This window comes from Pristiophorus japonicus, chromosome 20 (assembly GCF_044704955.1).
Source record: "Pristiophorus japonicus isolate sPriJap1 chromosome 20, sPriJap1.hap1, whole genome shotgun sequence".
NCBI lineage: Eukaryota > Metazoa > Chordata > Chondrichthyes > Pristiophoridae > Pristiophorus > Pristiophorus japonicus.
Window position 1 is genome coordinate 83,477,234 of NC_091996.1, and position 19,169 is coordinate 83,496,402.

General features: G+C 45.6%; 1 protein-coding gene across 6 annotated transcripts in view; it reads right to left on the minus strand.

The window, feature by feature from the left end:
• The window catches only part of LOC139232634 (misshapen-like kinase 1), a 259,745-nt gene that overhangs the window by 38,461 nt on the left and 202,115 nt on the right, over window positions 1-19,169 (minus strand). For 4 of the 6 annotated variants that reach the window (XM_070863068.1, XM_070863070.1, XM_070863065.1 and 1 more), the window contains 4 exons: window positions 15,191-15,214; window positions 12,865-13,040; window positions 11,410-11,536; window positions 3,347-3,490 (listed from right to left, as the gene is read on the minus strand). In XM_070863068.1, the coding sequence (XP_070719169.1) occupies window positions 3,347-3,490; window positions 11,410-11,536; window positions 12,865-13,040; window positions 15,191-15,214 (471 nt within the window). The remainder of the gene's footprint in view (window positions 1-3,346; window positions 3,491-11,409; window positions 11,537-12,864; window positions 13,041-15,190; window positions 15,215-19,169) is intronic. The other 2 variants (XM_070863069.1, XM_070863066.1) reach the window with 1 other exon arrangement.

A 19,169-nucleotide genomic window follows, 5' to 3' on the forward strand; every position in this document is an offset into this window, starting at 1 on the left:
AACAACCTCTCAGCATATAGCCAGTCAATCCCCTTCCTATTAAGAAAAATGTAAGTTCTTTGGAAAAAAATAAAGTCCAAACCATCCATGTGAAGAATACATCAGGATGCGGCCCTACAGTTACATTAGTGCAAGGTGAAAAAGCTACAAAAAGATGTACAAAGCCATAAATATGTTTATTCAGCTTCAGCCAGCAGCAAAAGGTTACATGTCTTGGGCATGTTAAATGCTGGAGTGGGACGAGGTGCAATGTTCCCGTTTTAAGCGGCGCAGAGATCTGGAAGCCGCTCACTGACTTTTCAACGGACAAACCGCACATGCGTGGAAATGTGAATGGGGTTTTGCAGCCCGGTAGGGTAGTCCAAGGTTATGGGTAGCAGGCAGGAAAGTGGAGTTGAGGCCAAGATCAGGGCAGCCATGATCTTACTGAATAGCGGAGCAGGCTCGAGGGGCCGAATGGCCGACTCCTGCTCCTATTTCTTTTGTTTGAGAGGCCAGGCATCCAACAAAAACAATTAGAGGGCATATTAGCAAGGGGTAATCCATGCGTGCATAGGATCAGTGCAGCAGACCCCTCAAATCTTCACCCTTGCCCCCTAATGTCCTCCTGATCCTGTGCTTCAAGTGCATCTCTTGCTTCTGACGTGCAGGGAGCACGGAGAGCCGATGCTCAGTTCACAAAGTCTACAACACCAATAAAAGTGGCAGCTGCAATCTTGGGAAGGATGAGGGGCAGCCACTTTTGTGGCAAGTTGGGTTTATTTCCAGAGTTATGCTTTTGGATAAAGCTACGACACCATTATAGCCTCAAGGCAAAACCTCTCATTGGACCGTGGTGTTGTCAGGACTCCCAGAATGGACACACTTATCGCCCCTGAGCGCGAGGGCTGCCGACAGCAGAATGCTACGGAGATTGAATCGACCATCAATCGCGTCAGCAGTAGGACAAGTGCATTTTTCTATCTGCACACAACACAGCTCAGCCGGGGAGCAGCTGGCCTGGAAGGGATAGCGCTGCATAAAAATGTAGGACAACAGATGGCTGGCAGAGAGGCACAAGGCAGTATTTGCAATTGGGGGTACGTGAGCATTTCCGGCTTTTAGTACTGGTTACTGAAGCTGGTTTTTGCAACATTGTGACACAGCACGGGGACATCAACACGCGGCACGACAAGGGGCCAAGCTGGCGCAACGCGGGCTGGCGTCGTTGCCTCAGACTCCCGAGAGCCCAATCCTGGCTGAAAAGAAATGCCGTTCCACCGACAGTTCAAAATGGACAAGCATCCTTTCTCCAACTCCAGTACGTTTAATGCCACTAGTTTGGGAAGCTGCTTTAAGTCTGAGCTGCACCTCTCCCTAACCCGGGACGAATCCGACTGCGAGAATCACCATAACTGTTAACACAATCCTACATGGCACCTCCCCGCCGCCCCCCCATTGCCCAGTCCAGTGCTTTCACTAAGGCTAGCAAAAGTTCCAGGTTCGATCTGCAGTCTGCGTTGAGTTAGTGAACAGTTGGACGCTGTCGGGATGTTAACCTCTGCGACTCTAAACTACAAACAGTTCCTTTCCAGGCCCCCTGTTGGATGTGTAGATATTGGAATCATACAGCACAGAAATAGGCCATTCGGCCCATCGTGCCTGCTCTTTGAAAGTGTGATCCAATTAGTGCAATTCCCAGACCCTTTCCCCAAATCCCTGCAACTTTTCCCCTTCAAGTATTTATCCAATTCCCTTTTGAGCGTTACTATTTAATCTGCTGCACCGCCCTCCAGATCACAACAACTTGTGTAAATGAATGTTCTCATCTCTCACTCTTTTTGCCAATCACCTTAAATCTGTGTCCTCTGGTTACCGACCCTTCTGCTAGTGGGAACAATCTCTCCTGCTTTACTCTTATCAAAACCTTTCATGATTTTGAACACCACTATTAAATCTCTCCTCTGCCTTCTTAGAACATAAGAACATAAGAAATAGGAACAGGAGTAGGCCATACGACCCTTTGAGCCTGTTCTGCCATTTAATAAGATCATGGCTGATCTGATCATGGACTCAGTTCCACTTCCCTGCATGCTCCCCATAACCCCTTATCCTTTAAGAAACTGTCTATTTCTGTCTTAAATTAACTAAATTTAAATTCTTATCCACTCACTTAGCCTGTCTCTGACCCCCTGCAGCCTCTTTAGGTCCTCCTCACACATTACCCTTCCTCCCATCTTTGTATCGTCAGCACTCAGTCCCCTCTTCCAAGTCGTTAATATGGATTATAAATAGTTGGGGTCCCAGCACTGATCCGCACGGCACCCCACTCGTTACGGATTGTCAACCAGAGAATGAACCATTTATCCCGACTCTCTGTTCTCTGTTTGTCAGCCAATCTTCTATCTATGCTAATATATTACCTCCAACCCCATGAACTTTTATCTTGTGCAGTAACCTTTTGTGTGGCACCTTGTTAAATGCCTTCTGGAAGTCCAAGTACACCACATCCACTGGTTCCCCTTTATCCACCCTGTTTGTTACATCCTCAAAGAATTCTAGCAAATTTCTCTGCTCTAAGGGATGCTGGGAGACTAAAGAATCAGACTGGGTTCTGGTGTCCCCACCCGGTTGACTTTTAACACCATCTGAAGCAGTCGAGTAAGCCACTCAGTTGCACAATCAATCATTCCAGGCAACGAGAGATGGCCAATCAATGCAGCCTTGCCAGCATTGCTCACAGCCAGAGAGAGCACTCGAAAAACAAATTGTTCAATGGCCGATGATCAAATGAAGGAAAGCTATTTGGAGAGCAGGGTATGGGAATTATTGAAGTCTGCAGAACATCCTCCAACAGGAGGAAAATATTCAGGAGGGGACAAAGAGAATTGGAGGGCGAACATAGGAATTAGGAGCAGGAGTAGGCCACTTGGCCCTTCGTGCCTGCTCCGCCATTCGATGAGATCATGGCTGAGCTTCGACCTCAACTCCACTTTCCTGTACTGTCCCCATATCCCTCGATTCCCTTAGTATCCAAAAATCTATCGATCTCGGTCTTGAATATACTCAAGGACTGAGCAGTCCTCTGGGGTAGAAAATACACAACAACTGAGCATCCACAGCCCACAGGGGTAGAGAATTAAAAAGATCCACAACCCTTCGGGCGAAAAAATTTCTCCTAAATGGTCTTCCCTTATTCCGAGACTTGCGGAGTTAGGAAAGCATCGGCATTCCGCACGCATGCAGTCGGTGCGCATTCAAAGAATTGCTACAGGCCGCAAAGCAAAGCGGTGTTCCGATATTGCTGGAATCTCACGGGAACACGCCGCAGGTGAGAGTCGGGAACAAAGAATGCAGCCGTACTCACCTCTGCTATACTGTCTTCCTGCTGAGAGTTGGGCCCTTTGGGGTCAGTCGGGGAATGGCTCTGTCGCACCAAATCGGGCAGGTTCACATGACTTGCGAAACCGTTGCTGTCTGGATGATGGACCGCTCGCTCCTCCTCGGGTGTCTTTGGAGAGAAACAAAGAATTGCGTGTGACACACCGCTTGCAGCTGCTCCTTCAGCCTCTGGCACAGGGGTGATTTTAGCAAACCCCCAAGCTTCTGAGCAAAATCTGGCCGAAAATCACTTCCAGCGGAGATTAGGTTTACTTTTTAAATTTTACACCACTTCATTTGAGCACCAGGTCGGTCACTATTCCACTTACTGAAATAATTAAATCTGGGAAAAACAGAAGTTACAAAAATAAAACAAAGTAACCCGAATTGATGGCAGTGCGCAAATACAAAGCACACGGGGCCAAGAGCCACTTGCATCACAGGTGGCAAGAATGGACAATCCCATGATTTATTTTAGATTAAGCTCTGATTTCTTACTTGTATCTTTACCAGTTAGATTTAATTTACTCACTTTACAAAACCACTTTAAAAAAAAAAATGGATACAATCAATCCATCGATATTAATATATATCATGTGTGCTAACACATCCAACATGTCCACATATATAATGGAATCGGACTATGTAAACTTGTCATGCTACAATTACACCCTCCCGCCAGTGGAGGCAGGAGGGTGTAATTAAAGTGTTACACGGTTTCCATTAGAAAGATGGATGCACAAATTTATCACGGAAATATAAAAAGGACAGAACATATGACTTTAGAATAGGGACTGAATTAACACTGTGTTCCAACTACCCTCGAATTCTGCTTCACCCGAAGATATGGAATACAGATAAACTGAACATAACATAAGAAAGAGTCGTCGTCGGCCATTTGGCCCCTCGAGACTGCTCCGCCATTCAATAAGATCATGGCTGATCTGATCATGGACTCAGCTCCACTTCCCTGCCCGCTCCCCATAACCCGTGACTCCCTGATCACTCAAAAATCTGTCTCTCTCTCCACCTTAAATATATTCAATGACCCAGCCTCCACAGCTCTTTGGGGCAGAGAATTCCATAGATTTACCACCCTCAGAGAAGAAATTTCTCCTCATCTCAGATTTAAATGGGTGGCCCCTTATTCGAGACTATGTCCCCTAGTTCGAGATTCCCCCACGATGGGAAACATCCCCTCTGCATCCACCTTGTCAAGTCCCCTCATTATCTTATAAGATCACCTCTCATTCTTCTGAACTCCAATGAGTATAGGCCCAACCTACCTTCATAAGTCAACCCCCTCACCTCCAGAATCAACCTAGTGAACCTTCTCTGAACAGCCTCCAATGCAAGTATATCCTTCCTTAAATACGTACAATAAATCAGTAGTTTGTAGTGAAGCCTTTATTTTCGTACTTGGCCCTGTGTCGACTCAACATTTGAGTAATAAAATACAGCTTTGTCTCTGTTCCTGTCCAAAGGAGACATCGATCAGGTTTGTTAACTATACAAAGAACTTTTGGCCCACCCACTGAGCTTCCTATGCATAAAAATGGAAATCAATGAAACCATTGCAAAAATCCACATTGTTCAACACATTCAGAAATATTATTGTGCTGAAAATTTCACAAGAGTGTACTGCACAGAAACAGGCCATTCAGCCCAACTGGTCTATGCTCCACACGAGCCTCCTCCCACCCCTCTTCATCTCACCGCATCATAATTCCTTTCTCCCCCATGTGCTTATCTAGCTTCCTCTTAAATGCATCTGTGCTATTCGCCTCAACCACTCCCTGTGGTAGCGAGTTCCACATTCTCACCACTCTCTGGATAAAGAGGTTTCCCCTGAATTCCCTAACTGGATTTATTAGTGATTATCTTATAGTGAAGACCTCAAGCTTTGGACCCTCCCTCCCAACATCCCCAGCAGACTTAGATGTGCACCAACCGATATTCTTTACTTCCACATGCAACACAAAAGAAATCAATGAGCATTAAGCATTTCCCCTCCACCCCCCCTTATCTATTTTTGGAAAATGTCAGCATTAGTTCCGATTGCCGAGATCAGCAAGGCCTGCCAAACACACACTGTAAATATCAAATGGAGGGAAAAATAACCTGTAGTAAATTGAATGGCATTTGTTTCAGGATATGTGCAGAAGAATATACATTACGAAAGATTAGACAGCTGGCACGGAGGTGCAAGGCACTAATTCAATCCAGCAGTTCTGTATGAGCTAATAAATCACAAGTGCAAAGCTCACACATTTACGGGTGTCAGCAGAATGGCTAAACTGAACACAGCCAGACATCTGCTCTAATATATCATGTACACACATCCTGAAAAAAGTATTTCTTATTACACAGTAACCATGTGCGTACAGCATAGGTGATGTGATACAGGATACAAAGGTGTTGGTACTATATGCCAGCAGGGCCCAATTGGTAGTGCTTTCACCACATTACAACTGAGGTGGACTTTCAAGATTCATTTTTTTTTTTTAAGGTGCTGACGGCTGAGCGAGAAATGCCGATGCCAGGAAATCCCATTGCTTTTCTCCATGCAGGTAGATGCAGGGTTGATGTTTCCTCTGGCTGGGTAGTCTAGAACCAGGGGTTACAGTCTCAGAATTCGGGATCAACCATTTAGGAGTGTGCAGAGGAGAAACTTCTTCACTCAGTGTGTGGTGAATCTCTGGGATTCTCCACCCCAGAGGCTCAGTCTTCGAGTATATTCAAGGCAGAGATCGATAGGTTTTTGGATATTAAGGAAATCAAAGGATATGGAGAAACATAGAAAATAGGTGGAGTAGGCCATTCGGCCCTTTGAGCCTGCACCACTATTCAATATCATGGCTGATCATGCAACATAGAAACATAGAAAATAGGTGCAGGAGCAGGCCATTCAGCCCTTCTAGCCTGCACCGCCATTCAATGAGTTCATGGCTGAACATGAAACTTCAGTACCCGCTTCCTGCTTTCACACCATACCCCTTGATCCCCCTAGTAGTAAGGACTTCATCTAACTCCCTTTTGAATATATTTAGTGAATTGGCCTCAACTACTTTCTGTGGTAGAGAATTTCACAGGTTCACCACTCTCTGGGTGAAGAAGTTTCTCCTTATCTCGGTCCTAAATGGCTTACCCCTTATCCTTAGACTGTGACCCCTGGTTCTGGACTTCCCCAACATTGGGAACATTCTTCCTGCATCCAACCTGTCCAAACCCGTCAGAATTTTAAACGTTTCTATGAGGTCCCCTCTCACTCTTCTGAACTCCAGTGAATACAAGCCCAGTTGATCCAGTCTTTCTTGATAGGTCAGTCCCACCATCCCGGGAATCAGTCTGGTGAATCTTCGCTGCACTCCCTCAATAGCAAGAATGTCCTTCCTCAAGTTAGGAGACCAAAACGGTACACAATACTCCAGGTGTGGCCTCACCAAGGCCCTGTACAACTGTAGCAACACCTCCCTGCCCCTGTACTCAAATCCCCTCGCTATGAAGGCCAACATGCCATTTGCTTTCTTAACCGCCTGCTGTACCTGCATGCCAACCTTCAATGACTGATGTACCATGACACCCAGGTCTCGTTGCACTTTCCCTTTTCCTAATCTGTCACCATTCAGATAATAGTCTGTCTCTCTGTTTTTACCACCAAAGTGGATAACCTCACATTTATCCACATTATACTTCATCTGCCACGCATTTGCCCACTCACCTAACCTATCCAAGTCACTCTGCAGCCTCATAGCATCCTCCTCGCAGCTCACACTGCCACCCAACTTAGTGTCATCCGCAAATTTTGAAATACTACATTTAATCCCCTCGTCTAAATCATTAATGTACAATGTAAACAGCTGGGGCCCCAGCACAGAACCCTGCGGTACCCCACTAGTCACTGCCTGCCATTCCGAAAAGTACCCATTTACTCCTACTCTTTGCTTCCTGTCTGACAACCAGTTCTCAATCCACGTCAGCACACTACCCCCAATCCCATGTGCTTTAACTTTGCACATTAATCTCCTGTGTGGGACCTTGTCGAAAGCCTTCTGAAAGTCCAAATATACCACATCAACTGGTACTCCTTTGTCCACTTTATTGGAAACATCCTCAAAAAATTCCAGAAGATTTGTCAAGCATGATCTCCCTTTCACAAATCCATGCTAACTTGGACCTATCATGTCACCATTTTCCAAATGCGCTGTTATGACATCCTTAATAATTGATTCCATCATTTTACCCACTACTGAGGTCAGGCTGACCGGTCTATAATTCCCTGCTTTCTCTCTCCCTCCTTTTTTAAAAAGTGGGGTTACATTGGCTACCCTCCACTCCATAGGAACTGATCCAGAGTCAATGGAATGTTGGAAAATGACTGTCAATGCATCCGCTATTTCCAAGGCCACCTCCTTAAGTACTCTGGGATGCAGTCCATCAGGCCCTGGGGATTTATCGGCCTTCAATCCCATCAATTTCCCCAACACAATTTCCCGACTAATAAAGATTTCCCTCAGCTCCTCCTCCTTACTAGACCATCTGACCCCTTTTATATCCGGAAGGTTGTTTGTGTCCTCCTCAGTGAATACTGAACCAAAGTACTTGTTCAATTGGTCTGCCATTTCTTTGTTCCCCGTTATGACTTCCCCTGATTCTGACTGCAGGGGACCTACGTTTGTCTTTACTAACCTTTTTCTCTTTACATACCTATAGAAACTTTTGCAATCCGCCTTAATGTTCCTTGCAAGCTTCTTCTCGTACTCCATTTTCCCTGCCCTAATCAAACCATTTGTCCTCCTCTGCTGAGTTCTAAATTTCTCCCAGTCCCCAGGTTCGCTGCTATTTCTGGCCAATTTGTATGCCATTTCCTTGGCTTTAATACTATCCCTGATTTCCCTAGATAGCCACGGTTGAGCCACCTTCCCTTTTTTATTTTTACGCCAAACAGGAATGTACAATTGTTGTAATTCATCCATGCGGTCTCTAAATGTCTGCCATTGCCCATCCACAGTCAACCCCTTAAGTATCATTCGCCAATCTATCTTAGCCAATTCATGCCTCATACCTTCAAAGTTACCCTTCTTTAAGTTCTGGACCATGGTCTCTGAATTAACTGTTTCATTCTCCATCCTAATGCAGAATTCCACCATATTATGGTCACTCTTCCCCAAGAGGCCTCGCACAATGAGATTGCTAATTAATCCTCTCTCATTACACAACACCCAGTCTAAGATGGCCTCCCCCCTAGTTGGTTCCTCAACATATTGGTCTAGAAAACCATCCCTTATGCACTCCAGGAAATCCTCCTCCACCGTATTGCTTCCAGTTTGGCTAGCCCAATCTATGTGCATATTAAAGTCACCCATTATAACTGCTGCACCTTTATTGCATGCACTCCTAATTTCCTGTTTGATGCCCTCCCCAACATCACTACTACTGTTTGGAGGTCTGTACACAACTCCCACTAACGATTTTTGCCCTTTAGTGTTCTGCAGCTCTACCCATATAGATTCCACATCATCCAAGCTAATGTCTTTCCTAACTATTGCATTAATCTCCTCTTTAACCAGCAATGCTACCCCACCTCCTTTTCCTTTTATTCTATCCTTCCTGAATGTTGAATACCCCTGGATGTCGAGTTCCCAGCCCTGATCATCCTGGAGCCACGTCTCCGTAATCCCAATCACATCATATTTGTTAACATCTATTTGCACACTTAATTCATCCACCTTATTGCGGATACTCCTTGCATTAAGACACAAAGCCTTCAGGTTTGCTTTTTTAACACCCTTTGTCCTTTTAGAATTTTGCTGTACAGTGGCCCTTTTTGTTCTTTACCTTGGGTTTCTCTGCCCTCCACTTTTCCTCATCTCCTTTCTGTATTTTGCTTTTGCCTCATTTTTGTCTCCCTCTGTCTCCCTGCATAGGTTCCCATCCCCCTGCAATATTAGTTTAACTCCTCCCCAACAGCACTAGCAAACACTCCCCCTAGGACATTGGTTCCGGTCCTGCCCAGGTGCAGACCGTCCGGTTTGTACTGGTCCCACCTCCCCCAGAACCAGTTCCAATGCCCCAAGAATTTGAATCCCTCCCTGCTGCACCACTGCTCAAGCCATGTATTCATCTGCGCTATCCTGCGATTCCTACTCTGACTAGCACGTGGCACTGGTAGCAATCCCGAGATTACTATTTTGAGGTCCTACTTTTTAATTTCGCTCCTAGCTCCTTAAATTCTTTTCGTAGGACCTCATCCCTTTTTTTACCTATGTCGTTGGTACCAATGTGCACCACGACAACTGGCTGTTCTCCCTCCCATTTCAGAATGTCCTGCACCCGCTCCGAGACATCCTTGACCCTTGCACCAGGGAGGCAACATACCATCCTGGAGTCTCGGTTGCGTCCGCAGAAACGCCTATCTATTCCCCTCACCATCGAATCCCCTATCACTATCGCGCTCCCAATCTTTTTCCTGCCCTCCTTTGCAGCAGAGCCACCTACGGTGCCATGAACTTGGCTGCTGCTGCCCTCCCCTGATGAGTCATCCTCCCCAACAGTACTCAAAGCAGTGCATCTGTTTTGCAGGGGGATGACCACAGGGGACCCCTGCACTATCTTTCTTGCACTGCTCTTCCTGCTGGTCTTCCATTCCCTATCTGGCTGTGGACCCTTCTCCTGCGGTAAGACCAACTTTAGTACCCCATTCCTGCTTTCTCTCTATACTCCTTGATCCCTTTAGCCGTAAGGGCCACATCTAACTCCCTTTTGAATATATCTAACGAACTGTCCTCAAAAACTTTCTGTGGTAGAGAAAATGCAGGAAAGTGGAGTTGAGGTAGATGATCAACCATGATCTCATTGACTGGTGGAGCAGGCTCAAGGGGTTGAAAGGCCTACTCCTGCTCCTAATTCTTATGTTTTCTCCAAATAGAATCATGGGATCTTGCATGTCCACCTCAGTTGTAATGTCTCATCTGAAAGAGAACATTTCTGATAATGCAACCTTAGGTTCCACAGTTTGGGCTTGAACCCATGACCTTCTGACTTGGAGGCGAGTGCTCCATCAATTGAGCCCAGCTGGAATCTTTTACCGATTGCTATGGGCAAACCTTGGTACCCTGTATCATACCACCTCTGGTTACTGTGCAATGATAACATTGACCAGCGCTTACATTGAGACAAGGTTCACAATTAGAAGCGCACAACTGCAGAACGTACCCTTGTAGGTATGTAACTTTTTAAATAAATTGCATCTGCACATTTCTGATATTGCTCTTTTCCCCATTTCTAAATATTCTTACAATCTCCAGAAAGCTCTCCAGCTCAAAGAGTCCCTTTCCCCCCCCTCTGGTCTCCTTGCCGTCACATCGTTCCTTCTGCCAGAGGGCAGGAAACCAGATACCAGACCCTTCGCTCATCCAACGCTAGGATAGCAACCAGGAAGTGCTCAAGAGTGGACATGGGGTGATTCTAACTGCTCAGGTCCTTTCTGTACAGAGCAGTAGACATCAGAAGTTTACTGAAGTGATGGGAGAGAGAGAATTGACCTCGATTCTCATCACGACATAGCAACAGTTTAAACGATCCACTCCCTCCTCCACCGGAGCCACGTGGCCGCAGTGTGCACCATCTACAAGATGCACTGCAGCAACTCGCCAAGGTTTCTTCGGCAGCACCTCCCAAACCCGTAAACTAGCACCGAGAAGGACAAGGGCAGCAGGCGCATGGGAACACCACCACCTCAAAGTTCCTCTCCAAGTCACTCACCATCCTGACTTGGAAATATATCGGCTGTCCCTTCATTGTCATTGGGTCAAAATCCTGGAACTCGCTCCCTAACAGCATTGTGGGAGCACCTTCACCACATGGGCTGCAGTGGTTCAAGGCGGTGGTTCACCACCACCTTCGCAAGGGTAATAAATGCTGCCCAATAAATGATGCTCACATTCCACGAATGAACAACAAAGATTACATGGTTGGTGTTCCAATGCACTGCACTATTTTCTGATCTTCAATCGGAGAAAGCAGAAACATACTGCGCCATACACCTACCCTCTGAACAATCATAGTCCCGTCTCCGTATGAGCTGCCGGATGTTTCAACCACCGCTGGCTCTTCATCATCGTGCACCACCATTGTGTTTATGCTGTCGGTGTCACCGTCTCTGGTACGAATTGGTCTAAAGAATGGAGACAAAAAAAATGTAATCAACAGGGACTCGAGAACTACCGTTCTGCAGCAAAAAAAACGTTTTGCAGTCATTGATTTATCTTCATCGTTGCTTTAAGACGTGGATTCCCGCTGCAGTAAGGGAGCAGTTTTTTTTTTAAAAGAAAGAGTGGGTGAGTATCAGTGAGGATAAAACATTTGGCGTCGGTACCCATGCTTTGGAGCTGGGGGTGGGGGTAGAGAATGAGTCTGTCGCTTCCTGAAAAATGTACATGCGGATGCTGCGGTGCCCGCACAGTTAAATAGCTCGACACGTTTGCATGTGAAGAATGTCCACTTAAGTGATACCAGATACGTGAGGGTATACGCATCAGGAAAGGCTGAACTCGCTGGGTCTCTTCTCTTAGGGGAAAAAAAGGCTGACTGGTGACCTAATAAAGGTCTTTAAAATTATGGAAGGTTTTGATAGAATGGATAGAGAGAGAATGTTTCTACTTGTGGGGAAGAACATAACTAGAGGCCCTCAATACAAGATAATCACCAAGAAATCCAGTCGGGAATTCAGAAGAAACTCCTTTACCCAGAGAGTGATGAGATTGTGGAACTCGCTATCACAGGGAGTGGTTGAAGCCAATAGTATCGATGCATTTAAGGGGAGGCTGGGCATGCTTATGGGGGAGAAGGGAATAGAGGGTTATGCTGATAGATTTAGCGGAGGAAAGACGGGAAGTGGCTTGAGTGGAGCATAAACGCCGGCATGGACTGGTTGGGCCGAATGGCCTGTTTCTGTGCCGTATATCCTGTGTAATCCTATATACAGTACGGTACTGGACAGGACAAATAGAATTTTACCTCAGGGGAGAGAGCAACGTATTAGGGCTGGATAACAATAAGCTAATGACGGGCACACACCCAAAATGTTTTTCTCTCCATGCAGTTGCTGACTAAGCTGCTGTGCATGTTCAGCATTTTCTCTTTATTTCCAGATTGCAGTCGTTTCGCTTTACCCACACCCATCTGAGTTAGCTGGCTGCCTCTCGGTTGCAGCGTCGGTAAAGGTGACGGCTGGTGAGGAGTGGAGGGCGGCGAGGCTGCTCACACTGAGGACAACACCCCTGGGGACAGAAAGCACGCGTTGCACCGCGCTGCCAGTCTGCCTTATTTCTAAAGCCAGCAGCTTGTGGGTGGTAAGTGCCGCATCAATTCCACTGCGGCAATACTCATTGAGGAACATTGCTCCTTGTGCTGCCTTATTTTGTGGCCTACTCCAGCAAACTAGACATTTCCAACAGGGATGAGGCGGTTGCGTTGCGCAGCCAGGCAGCACGGAATACCCACCCTGACCTGGAACCGTCGGAGCTGGATAGATTCTCATCTTGACGCTCGTTCTCTCCTTCCTCGTCCTCTTCGTCACTGCTGCCAGACTCTTCGCTGGAGGAAGAGTAGTCCATCACCTTAACTGGCGGTTTGGGCAGCTCGTCCGTCCGGATCTCCTTCCCCAGGTTCAGCATATCCTTCGGAAACACAGCAAGCGCTCACAATCGGGTATTTAAAACAGCAATACCCACGCGAAACACAAGGCGCCAAACTACTCCGTCCTTAAACTAAACCAACAGCTAGGTTTTACACACGTCCCGACATGGAGATGCTTTTTACTCTGAACGTGCCAAGCAAAAAATGATGTGGTTTTAATCAATTGCTAAAAGACAGATAAAAGGCTGAAAATGAACCTTAACACAGACATTATATTCAAGTGAGGTATTTTTCCCTGTGGAGATCCCTCAATGAAAATGACAAAAACATTCCATGCCAATATGAACAGAGCATCACTACGTGTAAAGATCACCCCATCTGATTGGTTCTTTCCCCCTTAGTAGCTATGCATCGCTATTCTAATGTGAACAGGCTCAGAGTTCACAAACTCATTATGGATGGGGGAGCTCGTTCACCCACCCAGAAAGATCCCTTTTGCAGCATCAAAGGTCCTTAAATCCAGCAATATCTGTCTCCGCTGCTCTATCTGGCAGTTCGATCAGCATGTGTACGAGGAGGAATTTCCTGATGTCAGTCTTAAATTTAGCTTGTTACTAGTTTGAACGCACGTGTCCCTGTACTAGTCGCAGTTTGATTCGAATATCCCCAGTGTACCTTTTCCATTCCATTAACTACCTTGTACACCCCAAGAGCACCTCTTTGATAGCTCCTTTCCAGATTGAAAAACCCACGTTTCTCCAGTGTTTTTGGACGAACACTTGAAGGGGTAAAATTTGCATGGCTATGGGTTAAGAGCAGGGGATGAAAGTGGGACTAATTGGAGATCTCATTTAAAGAGCTGGCACAGGGATGATGGGCCGATTAGCCACCTGCTGTGCAGCAAGAGTTTCCTCACAACACACAAAGACCATTTCCTCACAAAGACCATTACTTACTTACAGAAACCCCTCCTATCATTATGGCCAGTGCACAGAATTATTACTTGGAGGGTGCAAGTCTGGGTGGGGTAGAGGAACAAAAGGATCTCGGAGTACAAATACACAAATCATTAAAAGTAGCGACACAAGTTAGCAAGGCCATAAAAAAGCAAACCAAGCACGAGGGTTTATTTCTAGAGGGATAGAATTGAAAAGTAGGGAAGTTATGCTAAACCTGTATTGAACCTTGGTTAGACCACACTTGGAGTACTGCGTACAGTTCTGGTCACTATATTATAGAAAGGATTATAGAGGCACAGGGGAGGATGCAGAGAAGATTTACAAGGATGATACCAGAAATGCGAGTGTATACCCATCAGGAAAGGATGAACAGGCTGGGTCTATTTTCGTTTGAATAAAGGCGGCTGAAGGGTGACCTAGAGAGCTTTAAAATGATGAAAGGTTTTGATCGAGTGGATACAGAGAGAATGTTTCCACTTGTGGGGAAGAGCAATATAAGACAGTCACCAAGAAATCCAATGGGGAATTCAGGAGAAACCTCTTTACCCAGAGTGGTGAGAATGTAGAACTTGCTACCACAGGGAGTGGTGGAAGCGAATAGTATCGATGCATTTAAGGGGAGGCTGGATAAACACATGAGGGAGAAGGGAATAGAGGGATACGGTGATAGAGTGAGATGAAGAGGGGTGGGAGGAGTTTCATGTGGAGCATAAACACCGGCACGGAGCAGTTGGGCTGAATGGCCTGTTTCTGTGCTGTATATCCAATGTAATCCTTTGTAAACGCAGATGTTCGACACCAGGGAGAAACTGTGTGGCTCTTTTCTGCACTGCCTCCAGTGCTTGAAAGTCTCCCTCGCGTTGCAACGACCAGAACTGGACACGGTACTCAAAGTGTGGTCTGACCGCAACACTGTACAGTTTGATTACGACTTCCTTGGTTTACGTCTCGGCTTTCTAGTTCAACAATAGCTTTGTTAATTGCATTGGTTGGACATGTTGAACGTCAAGTCTACCAAGACTCCTAGGTCTCTTTCACTATCACTTATAGCTACTTTAACCCCATTCACGCTGCGTTGGTGTTGGCAATGTGTATGTGAACAAGGGGAAAGTTTTGTATTAACTTGGAAAGCTGAATGTCAAGCCAGCCTCAATGTAGAACAAACATGATCCAACGTACATAGATCACCAAGGACAAAGTAAGCTTATAGCATAATACAGATTGGCACTAACCTCACCTATTGCTCTCTTATAGCTCTGAGGGTTTGCAAAGTTTGGAAGGCAAAAAGGAAGAAGGCAGAATGTTATATAAAAGCAAACGGAAATGACACATTGTTAAGCTAATTCAAGTATAATATTACTGCCATAACATTCTTAATGTCATACCTGTAAATACAGTGAAGCGGCAGGACAGTTTCAGGAGAGAGTTACAAGTTCAAATCTATAGTTCAGGGACACACTACAATGTTTTAAATCACAGCACAATTCAACAGCTTACATCAACTGAGAAGAGAGATTTGTGCTATCGGCTTCAACTCCATGCCAGCCTGTGTCCCTTTATAGAGAAAGTATACTTGATGCATTGATTTAATTAGTAAGTGGAAATGCTCGAAAAACCGGAGACTGAGCACGTAAAGTCTGGCCAAGGACTGAGATTTCAAGATGCTTCTCCGCAGGGCGGGAGGAAGAGAGAGTTTGCAGGTGGCTGCGTGCAGAAGCGGCAATTCCGAACGGCAGTTTTGAAGGAATTAAGAGTCAGAATCAGAGCAAATGCCCCATGAGAACTTAGCTGGGGAAGGGCACACGGCATAGGAATATTTTAAAAATAAACCATTCGAAGTGCAGCTGGCAGGCGCTGCCTGGTAAAATATCGTGCTCGCTACTTAATTGATTAGGAAACAAGAGCGAGCGCTAAAGCATGATAGCTTACGCAATCGACATATCTGCTATGGTGTAAGCTTTCCAACAGGCTGAGACGGTGAGTGACTGAGCCACACAAACCAGGGAGGCCCCAAGTGGGACTCTCTTCTCAATCAGTATGGGACACTATAATTAACCTCAACACCCGAGTGAGGCAGGCAAGTACATAAGAATTAGGAGCAGGAGTAGGCCATTCAGTCCCTCGAGCCTGCTCCGCTATTCAACAAGATCATGGCTGATCTTCGACCTCAATTCCACTTTCCTGCCAGCTCCCCATATCCCTTAATATTCAAAAATCTATCGATCTCTGTCTGAATATACTCAAAGATTGAGCTTCCACAGTCCTCTGGGGTAGAGAATTCCAAAGATTCACCACCCTCTGAGTGAAGAAGTTTACATAAAAACATAAGAAATAGGAGCAGGAGTCGGCCACCTGGCCCCTCGAGTCTGCTTTGCCATCAAATAAGATCATGGCTGATCTGATCATGGACTCAGCTCCACTTCCCTGCCTGCTCCCCATAACCCTTTATTCCCTTATCGCTCAAAAATCTGTCCATCTCCATCTTAAATATATTTAATGACCCAGCCTCCACAGCTCTCTGGGGCAGAGAATTCCACAGATTTACAACCCTCAGAGAAGAAATTCCTCCTCATCTCAGTTTTAAATGGGCAGCCCCTTATTCCGAGACTATGTCCCCTAGTTTTCGTTTCCTCTATGAGCGAAAATATCCTCTCTGCATCCTCTTGTCGAGCCCCTTCATCATCTTAAATGTTTCAATAAGATCATCGCTCATTCTTCTGAATTCCAATGAGTATAGGCCCAACCTACCTTCATAAGTCAAGCCCCTCATCTCCGGAATCAACCTAGGTGAACCTTCTCTGAACTGCCTCCAATGCAAGTATATCCTTCCTTAAATACGGAGACCAAAACTGTACGCAGTACTCCAGGTGTAGCCTCACCAATACCCTGTACATTTGTCAAAGGACTTCTCTGCTTTTATACTCTATCCCCCTTGCAATAAAGGCTAACATTCCATTTGCCTTCCTGATTACTTGCTGTACCTGCATACTAATGTTTTGTGTTTCATGCACAAGGACCCCCAGGTCACTCTGTACTGCAGCACTTTGCAATTTTTCTCCATTTAAATTATAATTTGCTTTTCTATTTTTCTGCCAAAATAGAATAACCTCACATTTTGCCACATTATACTCCATCTGCCAATTTTTTGCCCACTCACTTAGCCTGTCTATATCCCTTTGCAGATGTTTTGTGTCCTCCTCAGTTTGCTTTCCCATCCATCTTTGTATCATTAGCAAACTTGGCTATATTACACTCGGTCCCTTCATCCAAGTCATTAATATAGATTGTAAATAGTTGAGGACCCAGCACCGATCCCTGCAGCACCCCACTAGTCACTGTTTGCCGACCGAAAAATTACCCATTTATCCCAACTCGGTTTTTTTAGTTAGCCAATCCCCTATCCATGCTAATATATTGCCCTCAACCCCGTGAACTTTTATTTTGTGCAGTAGCCTTCTTATGTGGCATCTTATCGAATATCTGCTGGAAATTCAAATACACATCCCGCTGGTTCCCCCTTACCCACCCTGCCCATTACATCCTCAAACAACTCCAGCAAATTTGTCAAACATGATTTCCCTTTCATAAAACCATGCTGACTCTGATTAAATTATGCTTTTCCAAATGTCCCGCTACTGCTTCCTTAATAATGGACTCCAGCATTTTCCCAATGACAGATGTTAAGCTAACTGGTCTATCGTTTCCTGCTTTTTGTCTGCCTCCTTTTTTTAAAAATAGGGGCGTTACATTTGTGGTTTTCCAATCTGCTGGGACCGCCCCAGAATCCAGGCAATTTTGGTAGATTACAACCAATGCATCCACTATCTGAGGTTTCTCCTCATCTCAGTCCTAAATGGCCGACCCCTTATTCTGAGATTGTGACCCCTGGTTCTCGACTCCCGAGCCAGAGGAAACACCTTCCCTGCATTTACCCTGCCAAGCCCTGCAAGAATTTTGTATGTTTCAATGAGATCACCTCTCATTTTTCTAAACTCTAGAGAATATAGGCCGAGTCTACTCAATCTCTCCTCATAGGACAATCCCCCCCATCCCAGGAATTAGTCTGGTGAACCTTCGTTGCACTCCCTCTGTGGCAAGTATATCCTTCCTTAGGTAAGGAGACCCAAACTGTACACAATACTCCAGGTGTGGTCTCACCAGGGCCTTATATAATTGTATTGAGACGTCTTTACTCTTATACTCAAATCCTCTTGTAATAAAGGTCAACATACCATTTTCTTTCATTGCTTGCTGTACCTGCATGTTAACTTTGTGATTTGCGTACAAGGACACCCAGGTCCCTCTGAACACCAACATTTCTCAATTTCTCACCATTTAAAAAAAATACTCTGCTTTTCTATTTTTCCTACTAAAGTGGCTAACTTCACATTTCTCCACATATTGGCCCCAAGTTTCCACATGATTTGCTCCTGATTTTTTAGGAGCAACTGGTGTAGAACGGAGTATCTTAGAAATCGGAATTCTCGTCATTTAGTTTGCTCCAGTTCTAGTCAGTTAGAACAGTTTCACTTTGGAACAGAATTTTTTTTTCAAAAGGGGGCGTGTCCGGCCACTTACGCCTGTTTTCAAAGTTTCGTCAGTGAAAACTTACTCCAAACTAGCTTAGAATGGAGTAAGTGAAGATTTTTGTACGCTCGAAAAAACCTTGTCTACACTTTAGAAAATCAGGCGTAGGTTACAAATCAGGCGTCGGGAATGGTGGGGGGGGGGGGTGGTGTTTAAAGGGAAGTTTACAAACATTAAACACTTCAGTTTTACAAATAAAGAGCCATCATCAATAATAAATGATAAATACATCAATAAATCAACCAATAAATCAATCAAAAAAAATTTAATAAGAAATAATTTTTTTTTTTTAAATCAATAAAACAAAACATTTTCTACTTACCGACTGCAGCACCGGGAGCCCTCCAACAGTGTGCTGGGATGCCCCCCTCAGTGTGTCTCTGTCAGTGTCTATCTCTCTGTCTGTCTCTCATTCTCTGTCTGTCAGTGTCTGTTTCTGACAGGGAGGGATGGGGGAGAAGGGGGGGAGGGATGGGGGAGAAGGGGGGGAGGGATGGGGGAGAAGGGGGGGAGGGATGGGGGAGAAGGGGGGGAGGGATGGGGGAGAAGGGGGGGAGGGATGGGGGAGAAGGGGGGGAGGGATGGGGGAGAAGGGGGGGAGGGATGGGGGAGAAGGGGGGGAGG